Source organism: Amyelois transitella, chromosome 12 (assembly GCF_032362555.1).
Source record: "Amyelois transitella isolate CPQ chromosome 12, ilAmyTran1.1, whole genome shotgun sequence".
In the NCBI taxonomy this organism is placed as follows: domain Eukaryota; kingdom Metazoa; phylum Arthropoda; class Insecta; order Lepidoptera; family Pyralidae; genus Amyelois; species Amyelois transitella.
In genome coordinates this window covers 7,685,001-7,696,002 of record NC_083515.1, presented here as the reverse complement: position 1 = coordinate 7,696,002, position 11,002 = coordinate 7,685,001, and the positions used below count along the sequence as shown (strand labels likewise).

At 32.1% G+C, this 11,002-nt stretch overlaps 1 protein-coding gene across 4 annotated transcripts in view; it reads left to right on the top strand.

Annotated features, from left to right (window-relative positions):
• Positions 1 to 10,367, top strand: part of LOC106142351 (facilitated trehalose transporter Tret1-2 homolog) — a 36,135-nt gene extending 25,768 nt beyond the window's left edge. For 2 of the 4 annotated variants that reach the window (XM_060947017.1, XM_060947016.1), the window contains 5 exons: positions 198 to 281; positions 739 to 1,017; positions 4,500 to 4,620; positions 5,268 to 5,402; positions 5,595 to 10,367. In XM_060947017.1, the coding sequence (XP_060803000.1) occupies positions 198 to 281; positions 739 to 1,017; positions 4,500 to 4,620; positions 5,268 to 5,402; positions 5,595 to 6,151 (1,176 nt within the window). In that variant the 3' untranslated portion in view covers positions 6,152 to 10,367. The remainder of the gene's footprint in view (positions 1 to 197; positions 282 to 738; positions 1,018 to 4,499; positions 4,621 to 5,267; positions 5,403 to 5,594) is intronic. The other 2 variants (XM_060947015.1, XM_060947019.1) reach the window with 2 other exon arrangements.
• The last annotated feature ends 635 nt before the right edge of the window (positions 10,368 to 11,002 follow it).

Sequence of the window (11,002 nt, the reverse complement as noted above, 5' to 3'; positions counted from 1 at the left end):
GCTGTCTTTAGAAGAACCAGAACTTGTACAACCGGAAAACGCTATGAGAGCAAGATAAAGTAATTTTTTTTAACTAAATTCATGTGTTTAAAGAATGAAATGCAGATATTTAAAGATTTGTATTTATAAATTACAAACACAAAGCATTCATATTAAATTTGCAATTAAAACTGTGCTAATAACTCTTTATTTTTAAGGTGATAGTGGCTTTCTCCGTAAATGTATGGTTACTCTACATAACGCGATTTTTATGGGGCTTCGGAACAGGAATGATTAGTACTGTAAGTATCACAATTCTCAAGTGTTCTCATTTTGCTTCTATAATTATTTATGCACAACCCTATTTATTATTTTTCTCTGCTTTTGGTTTGTATTAAATAATGTTACATATAAAAATTAATGGCATTACACATGTATTTAAAAAATATATTACAAGAATTACTCTCATCACTTAATTAAATATTCTTATTCTTTTTAGGAATGCTTATTCTTTTCATCATGAAATTGAGACTGAATAGTTTTGTACGATACAGTATTTCATTATCAAATATATTAATTATCAAGGTCGCAAACTTAGTCATCTCTTTTAGTCTAATTAAATTTCAAAACAAAAATAACTAATTTCGTATTAAATTCAAAGTTTAGATACTAATATTCAACTGACTGACGATACTAATGTTCCACTCACCAAAAAAGAAAATTGACTTAATTTCGACTAAATTTTTTGGGTTGTTACAGGTAGCAAACATGTACATAGCTGAAATAGCTGACAAAGACATTCGGGGCGAATTATCAATAGCTACCAAGTTTACGTTCAATTTCGGTAACCTCCTAGTGATGGTGATAGGCCACTACGTCTCCTACACGACCTTGAACTACATGATGTTGGTGCTACCACTCGGCTACTTCTTCGCGTGCTGCTGGATACCGGAGACACCGTATTTTTACCTAAAAGAGAGAAAAATCACTAAAGCTAAGAAAGTACTGATGATGCTTCGAAAATATAAGGAAGAAAAGGTGTGTAATCTATGGTTTGCTTATTTATATCTTATTACATACATATAATCACGTCTTATTTTTATATCTTAGATATATCTTATTTTTATATCTTATGTCTTATATCTTATTTTTCATTTATATTTAATGTATATTTAATTTATGGTTAATTATAAAATAGTTAATTCATCATTTTAAGCATTTTTTATTCACCAAAATATTTACCATATTTATGTTCACTACACTAGTATATTTCTTTTATAATAGACTAGCTGTGCCCGCGACTTCGTTCGCGTAGAATAGTTATTTTGGTCATCATTGAAGCCCTCGAGGATGAATAATTTTCCCCGTTTTTTTTTTTCACATTTTCCATTATTTCTTCGCTTCTAAAAGTTGCAGCGTGATGTTATATAATCAAATCAAATCAAATCATCTTTATTGTGGTACACATGTTTTACATAGATCTTAAATACATAATAAAAAATGTTTCAATGTGTCCTATTCTTAACAGAACGTACAATATAGGTATAGCTATTATTGCGGATCTAATTCATAAATTAACATTAGAAATTAAAATTATAATAAGTTCTTCAAATAATCCATAATAATAGCAATAAGATTCATTAAGTATTAAATTAAATTAGTCAACATTTAAGTATATAAAAATAAAAAATAAATAATAAAAAATTGGTCAAAGAAAATTATTTACATTAAAAAAAAAATATCTGTCAAAAATTCTTCTATACTATAATAACATTTGTCAATCAGGATATTCTTTAATTTGGTTTTAAAAGGGTTATTATTAAGGTCTTTGAGTCTTTTATAGCCTAAAGCCTTCCTCGATAAATGGAATATTCAATACAAAAATAATTTTTCAATTCGAATCAGTAGTTCCTGAGAGTAGCGCATTCAAACAAACAAACTCTTGCTTTATCTTCTATCTTCTTCTTCTATACAAAGTGACATTTAAAACAACTGCATCCTTTTAAACATAGACTTTACTCATGCTTCTGAGCCGTTTGAGCCTATTTTTATTTAAATTAAACGTCATCAATTTCACATTTAAAAAACCCTCAAAAACTACGTCACACGCTTTATTAAGGACCAATACTACAAAAAGAAATTAAAACTAAACATCTAAATAAATGTCTGAAAAATAAATTATTTTTCTAGTATCAAGATCAAGTAAAGTACAGAGTTGTCGAGATCGCTCAGCTGAATGAATTGTGTCGTTGACCTCTGAATCTTACGCGTCGATTTTCCGCCGGCCGGGGTGATATGACGTATTTAGGATCGTGGATTTTGATACTTTTATTTTTTTCGTACTTTCTTAAATATGAACGATATTTTTCTTTTAACGTTTTTAAATATCCTTTAGATGAGTAGATACACTTAACAGTTAAATTTATGCAGTTGAATTAAAAGTCACCCTGTGTATATAAAAGCGAAAAACATTCACTTAGGAATCACGAAATCTCGAAATCTACTGAGCCAATAAAGATGAAATTTGGCAGGAAGGTAGATTTTAATTAGGAGGGATCAACTAAGAAAGGATTTTTGGAAATTCTATTCCTAAGGGGGTGAAATAGGGGTTGCAAGTTTGTATGAAACTTCGTCATTTTTAGTGTGGGATAATTACTTGAAATTTTAGATTTAAATTAACGGTTAGATTAAAATAATAATCCATTAATTGGATTTTGAAAATTGCATTCTTAAGTGGGTGAAATAGGGTTTGCAAGTTTATGAAACTTCGTCATTTTTAGTATTGGACACCAGAAAATTATGATTTAAATTTACGGTAAGATTAAAATAATAATTCATTATTAATTAATGAAAAATTTTAAAAATTGCATTCCTAAGTGGGTGAAATAGAGGTTGCTACATTGTATGAAACTTCGTCAGTTTTAGTATTGGACATATTAGATTTAAATTCACGGTTAGATTAAAATATTAATTCATTTATTGGATTTTGAAAATTGCATTCCTATAGGGGTGAAATAGGGGTGGTAAGATTGTATGAAACTTTGTCATTTTTAATGTTGGACACATGAAATGTTAGATTTGTTTAGTAAAAAAATCGAATACAGTAATAAGATTTTAAAAATTGCATTCCTATCGCGGTGAAATAGGGGTTGTAAATTTGTATGAAATTTCGTCAATTTTAACGTTGGGCAGATGAAATTTTAGAATTAAATTTTGGTTAGTATGAAATAATCATTAAATTATTGGATTTTCAAAACTGCATCTCAAGGGCGAAATATAAGGGTTGGAAGTTTGTATGAAACTTCGTTTTTTGATGGGTGTCGAAGTGCGAGAAGTCTTAAATATTGGTTAGTAAAAAATACGTATCAGTTTCGGAAAGCAGGATGGCACTAAAAAGAATGGGACAGGATTGGACGGGGCAGGACGGGACACAACAGGTTGGGACGGGACGGAACAGAACGAGAAGAGACGGGACAAGACGGGAGAAGCCATATGAATTTAAATTAAATATAAACTTAGAACAGCCCCGCACGATACGGGATTAAAAAATGGGTGTAATTTTATGGCGTATCCTTATACGATACAATTGCGCGGGCGAAGCCGCGGGCAAAAGATAGTAATACATATTAGTATAGATTTAACGAGCAAGATAGCCTACGGTGGCGCACCCAAGCTCAAATAGTGCCTATTTACTTTATACCTATTATTTATATCCTTATGATCTTAATCCGATTTTTATGATTGTATAATTTATTGAATAATCTAAAGTTTTATCTAACAAAGTCAACCTTACTTTTGGGGTTTGACTTATAAAGTTTATTATACCGTAAAATGGGGGTACTTTGATCGATTTTGAAATTCAAATGACCATATTTTCTCAAAAATAGTCATACCGGACACGAAAAAAAAATGAGAATATCGGTTTTTTATTTCCTATTATTGGTGTATAGTAAAAAAAAAATATAGCTCATTTTTCTAAAATAAAAAAATCAAATTCACCTGATCAACTTTAAACCGTTTTTGGGGCTTCTTTGATCACCCTATACTTTATAACTGGATTCGAAAGTAAACCCATAGCTAACAACAATAAAAAAGAAATCAGAAGTATCTTCTAAAACAATTTTATTTTATAGAAAACACCGGCACGATGCAAACAATATGGACGCTATTTGCTTTTCGCACTATCAATTCTGCCAACCTAATAAAAAAAACCTGTCGGGTGCGTTAAGAAACCGATATATTTAAGTTTTATTTTAATTTGAAGTTGTTATCAATGTAACCCCGTAATGTCAAAGTAACCCCATTTTACGGTACGTACTATCCACATCCGCTTTTAATAATAAAAAGTACGTTGTATGTTTGTGTCGAATAACCTCGAAAACTACTGGACTGATTTTCACGAAATTTAGCACAGACATAGAATAGACCTTCGGGAGTGACATAGGCTTTTTGTTGGAATTTCTCAGAGGAGCCCAGCCGCGCAAGCTAGTTTTTCTAATAAACTTTTTTTTTACTTTCAGAACCTTGAGAATGATCTTAGGTCATTACAAGCAGATGTTAAAAACGAAATGCGCCGATCTGGCTCCATAGCTGAGCTCGTCTCAGGAAAACAATACCGCAAGGCTATTCTTATCTCAATTGGTATGTAAATTATATTGAGCTGCTTCGTATTTTAGGTAGCGATGGAATTAGTAATGGAGGAATGTTTGTATCAATAGACTTGAAAAAACTCAAATAGGATATTCTGATAATTTTAACGTTATAAAACCAAAAGCCATAGTAAGAATAAAATCATGTATTACAATTGGAAACTTTGATAAATCCAAGGAACTCTTTAAAATTTAAGAGGAATTGTTATGACCATATTATAGTATAGATAGTATACTAATATTAAAAAGCTGAAGAGTTTGTTTGTTTGAACGCGCTAATCTCAGGAACTACTGGTTCGAATTGAAATAAAAATTTTGTGTTGAATAGACCATTTATCGAGGAAGGCTTTAGGCTATATAACATCACGCTGCAACAATTAGGAACGAAGAAAAAATGGAAAATGTGAAAAAAACGGGGGAAAATATTCATCCCTGAGGGCTTCAATGACGCCCTAAATAATTATCTATTGATGTACATACCTTTATTAAAATGTATCGTTCGTGTTGTTCGTTTGGTTTAGAACAGGGCCACTTATCCTGAAACGATATTTTTTTATTTTTTTTATTAAAACCTAGAGCAACAACTATAATTTTAACTGAGAAAGGTTATTGAAGTGAAGGACATAATTTTTATTTCAGGATTAAAACTGGCGCTGATACTGGCTGGAGGAATAACTACCCGCAATTATTTGAATCGTATCATGCAAGATAGGAATTGGATTCTTGGAATTGATTTCGTACTTATAGCTTTTGGAGTAATCAATTTTATTTTTGGTAAGTGGATCTGTCTACCCCATAAATAATCCTGTCATAAAAATAATACTTTTCTTTTTTAAGTTAAAGTATCATACGCTGTTTGTTAAACAGTGTAACATTTTGAAATCTTAGTAGATCTTATAAAGACGCTGTTTCAAAATTTTATATTTAAATTAATCATCTATTAAAAAATTCTTTACTGTTTTGCAGGCATTATGTCGTCGTTACTGTCTGACAGGGTTGGGCGACGACCTTTGCTCATTTACTCATTTCTTGGAACTGGAATCTTATTGGGGCTTGTGGCGGCCTACTTCTTCTGCCAGGAAGTCTTACTAATCGAACGCCAAACCCTACGTCAATACTCCTGGATCCCTTTCGTGGGCATTATCTTATCTACAATTATTTCAACGCTAGGTTACAATTCCTTAGCGTTCCTCATTCCAGCTGAAATGTTCCTATTAAATGTGAAATCTACGGCGCTAACCTGGCTCAATGTGTTTGGAGGTATATTAGGATTTGGTGTGGCAAAGGGGTATCAGGAAATTGAAAACGTGTCCGGGTTGTTCGGAGTTTTCACTCTTTTAAGCGGCGTTGCCATCGCTGGAACTATATTTTCTTACGTTCTAGTACCAGAAACTAAAGGGAAGAGTTTAAAAGAAATAAGACAGTTGCTGCAAGGTGACTTGTATGACAGCAATAACAACGAAAATTTAAACCATATTGTCGTAGAAGGCATTGATGATGAAGCAATGAAGCCACTGAACTGAAAGAAAGGATTAAGAAGAATTAGTTGCCTGTCTCAATAGAGATCAGAATACCTACCTATGTAATTGCATTATTTCGTATTCCCGTTGTGGTACAAATTGTGACATTTACATAGGTTTTATGTTTTAGTTCGATGTATTGTTATCATGAGTTGAGCTTTGTATAATCGCTAAAGTCTGTACTAGAAGAAGTATGTAGTAAGAAACTTCGTATTGATATTTTTATGGAAATCAGAAGTTTATCAACTGTCCTCCAAGGGCACTTTTAATTATCAAAGACGCCAGCGACTATAGCAAACAAAACTCATGAAACCTAGCCACACTAAATTTAGTAAATATATTTAGTTAAGTACCTTTTTTACTTTTGTAAAATATATTAAACAAAAACATTAAGTATCTAATAAATACTTAAAAAAATGACTTTGTACTTATAAGCCTGCTAAGCATCGTCGGCAAATTGTATACTAAGGTATTGATTAATAGTGTCAGGCATGAAACTGATGACAAAATATGGGATGCTCAAGCGGGATTTCGAAAGGGAATGAGATGTACGGATCAGGTCTTTTCATTGCGGTTCATAGCCGAAAAGTTTTTGGCCAAGGGTCAAAGAGTCTATTGCTCATTTGTGCATCTCGAAAAGGCCTATGACAGAGTAGAGAGGAATGAATTGTAGTCAGTACTTTCTATGCATGGGGTGAGCAGTGCCTTGATATGTACTGAAATCTTCATATCAATGTGTGTCAGAATCGCGAGTGTACTTCACGGATTTAAATATCTGTTTTGGATTAGAAACGTACTTGATGTGTACCTCAGTGTACCTATCCTAAAAATCTGTATACCTCCTATGTAAAGATTTTTAAATAAAATAGGTAGGTACATCCGCCATCCTGACGTCAGGACCGCGGGTGTACTTCTAGTTAGCATATGTAGGTAAGTAAACTGTACATGTAGATTTGGTACCTCTTGTGTACCTGCAGAAACAAATATTAAATAAATAAAAAATATTAAGGGTGCTGAGAAAATGAAAATTAAAAGTTTATTTCTTTGACGTTGTTTTTAGGGTTCCGTACCCAAAGTATAAAACGGGACCCTATTACTAAGCTTCCACTGGCTGTATCTCATAAACCGTTATAGCTAGAGAGCTGAAATTTTCACAAATAATGTATTTCTGTTGCCGCTATGGCAACAAATACTAAAATTTAAAAAAAATAAAATATCAATGGGTGTCCCCATACGTCGTCCTCATATCGTTTCTGCAGTAAATAATGTTTAAAAATAGTAAATCAACAAAGTTCTGCGATATGATGACAATAATTGGTGAAATATAGTCTAAATTTCGTGATACAGTGTTATCTAAAAGAAATATGAACTGTGATGAACAATAAAAGTGACCGAAATAGTGAACAATTATCTGGATTTAACTTTGTGGTGAACATCAAGATAAGTATTAATCTATGTCCTTTTAATAGACAATGTTTATCCTGATTAATTATAACTGACATCAAAGTTTTTATAGTTAATTAGGTACAAAACTAACCAAAATGTGTCGTTAAAATTTTAAGTTTAAGTAAACAAAGTGAATGAACTAATCAAAACACTCCTAATTACGTCAACAAGCACTTAAAAGTCATAACATTAACGCTATCTATGGAAGAAAACAAAAAGAGAAATAGATTTGGCGTACCTCAAGGAAGTGTTCTGGGGCCTTTACTTTTCCTTATTTATATTAATGACTTCCCTAAGTACGTAAGGCAAAAAATGATTTTATTTGCAGATGACAGCACAGCTATAATTAAATGTTACAATATTAACGAATATGAAATGGACATTAATAATACTTTTCGTGACATAATAACAATGGTTGGACATTAATAATTTAAAAAATAAATTATCAAAAACTAAATAAAAAACTACCGCCCACCCTGCATATAACATATAACAATCAAGACATAGATGAAGTACAGACAACAAAATTTCTTGGTTTGATTATTGACAGTAATCTAAAGTGGAAAGCTCAAATCGAACAAATCTGCAAAAAATTAAGTACATCAGCCATTGACGTACTATAAACAACTAGACTCACAATCCCGCTAAAAAAGTGTCCTCGGCAAAATTCTACTCAACGCTCAAGTGAGTAAAGTTCTCGGCTAGTCTCGTTTCGTCCGTCCACGAGTGACAACGTCGCACAATAGCGAAGTGCTCTGTTAAAAAGTGTGAAAATTGTCCAAGAATTGCGCTCAAAAGGATGGCGTTTCCTATTTCATTTAAGTACAATTCAGTTTTAAAGTAATCTCACTTAATAGTATAAGTTAGCTGTTGGTTTTCTATCAAATCATTTTATAAAATATTTAAAACTTAACGGTACTCGGCATTTAGCACTATCCGCGCCTATCTCTTTCTTGCGGTCAACAAATATTAAAGAGTAAACGAAACAAATATAGTTTTGTCGCCGCGCTTCATGATCCTCGCCTAGGAACATAAAGTTGTGGAGTCGCTTTGTTTTATTTTTTATGTTTGTGATTTAGTTCGGTTGATTAATTATTTAATGAGGTGAATGGAAATATGTAATGTTATCTGAAAATGGTACCTGTTAAAACGATTTAGTAAAATTTGGTAAGGGGGTGATACTACATCAATTACACGACTATCTAGTAAATTCTAATCACATGCCAACGAAGTCGCAAGTAAAACCTTACAGAATAACATAGGTACAATTTACGTGTATTTCAGTTTTCCGCAGAACGTCATAATAAGGAATGAATGGATTTCTATTATAGCAGAGACCGAGGTGAAGAGTTTTTTAAGCCACAAAAAGGAGCCGTCGTATGTTCTGAACACTTTCTTCCATCAGACATCCATACGACAGACAGGGTTGTAATTATTCTGTAAACCAAATCACGTCGAAACCTGTTCAGTAGAATTTGCGTGATTGAGTAACAAACATCCTCACATACTTACAAACAAACATCTAAAAATACATTTTCCAGATTGACCAAACCGGGGATCGAACCCGAGACCTCCGACTTGGCAGTCAGGCAAGATGATCATTAGGCCACAGAAGTTGACAAAAAACAAAAGAACTACCTTTAAAGTAAATAATAAACTACTTACATCCAAATCAACACATAATCACAGACATTCAAACACTCATACACCCAAACAAACTCCTTCTAATATCCAATAGACAATTTTTATTGCAACGCATTTCGTATCAAAATGTTACAGTGTGTGAAGGTACAATTTTTAAAATAACAGAGCCACTCTACTAGCCTCTTTGTTCGAAATGAAACATTGAGTTAATACCATGTCACACCAAACTACGTTTTTTAGGGATTGCGTGCCTTATTGAAAAACATGTAAGGTAAAATTTTATATACACTTGTTTTTGGACATAGGACTTTGTCAAATAGTCGAAGTAATATGCGTAATAATAATTACGTATTGAGGTGAGGACGATATTTTGTTTTATTTTGCTCGGAACTGTTTATCTTCTAGTTGTTTATAGTTGATCGAAGACATCAGCTTACGCTTTCTTTCAGTTATCAAAAAAAGTAAAAATGGAGGTTATTCTAGTAGCTTATCATGGTCTAGTTACACCTCACTTAAAATATGGTGTGATATTTTGGGGTAACTCACAAGAGAATGACAAAGTCTTTAAAGCCCAAAAAAGATGTTTAAGATCTATGTGTGGATTAAAATCGAGAGATAGCTGCAAACCTGTATTTAGAACACTGAAGCTACTGACATTATCATGCATTTATATTATGGAAATGTGCATGTTTGTAAAATCAAACCCACATTTGTTTTTGAGAAAATTACTAGAAGCAACAATATAAGACGGCAATATAAATATAAACTTGTAGTATTAGGACATAAAACTGCAATGATGAATAAAAGTGTAGTTGGAATGGCTCCCATTGTTTATAATAAACTACCAGATCGTGTTAAAGATTTAAAGATGGCATTTAAGAAAGAATTAAAATTAATTTTGACAGATAAATGTTATAATACTTTAAAATAATTTTTAGAAGATTGACATGATGTTATTTTGTAATTAATTTTCATTGCAAATTTTATAGTAATTAGTTTTATTTTATATAATTTACTTGAATTCGAATGTATAGCTGAATTTATTGTAAAATTAGTTGGATATCTTGATTGACCCTGAACTGAAATTATTGTACGTCAATTTATGACAGGTCACAGCTAGTACTTATTACGAGCTTTTTTTTACCTGTGTTACCACAATAAAGACATATGATTTAATTTGGGAAAAAAAACTTTTTTTCATTTTCTCAGCAGTGCACCCTTAATATTTTTTATTTATTAAATATTTGTTTCTGCAGGTACACAAGAGGTAACAAATATACTACATATGCTAACTAGAAGTACAGCCGCGGTCCTGACGTCAGGATATAGAGGGTGTACCTATTTTATTTAAAAATCTTTACATAGGAGTTACACAGATTTTTAGGATGGTACACTGAGGAACACATCAAGTATGTTTTTAATCCAAAACAGATATTATAATCCGTGAGGTACACTCACGATTCTGACACACATTCATATCAGGATTCGAGTGGTTGTGTCAGGATAAACGGAGCGCACACTGAGTGGTTTAAGATTGAAAAAAGCTGTTCAATCTATTTATGGCTAGTTGTTTAACAGATTTGAAAGAGTCTGAAAGTGGATTAAGGATGAATGATTTAATCGTCAAATGTCTGCTCTATGTCGACGATCAGGTTATACTGGCGTCGTCAGCCGACTTGTTTCAGGAGATGGTAAACTGTATATATGAAGCTTTAAATAAGAAAGGAATGAAAGTGAACGTAAGTAAAACTAAAACATTTGTTT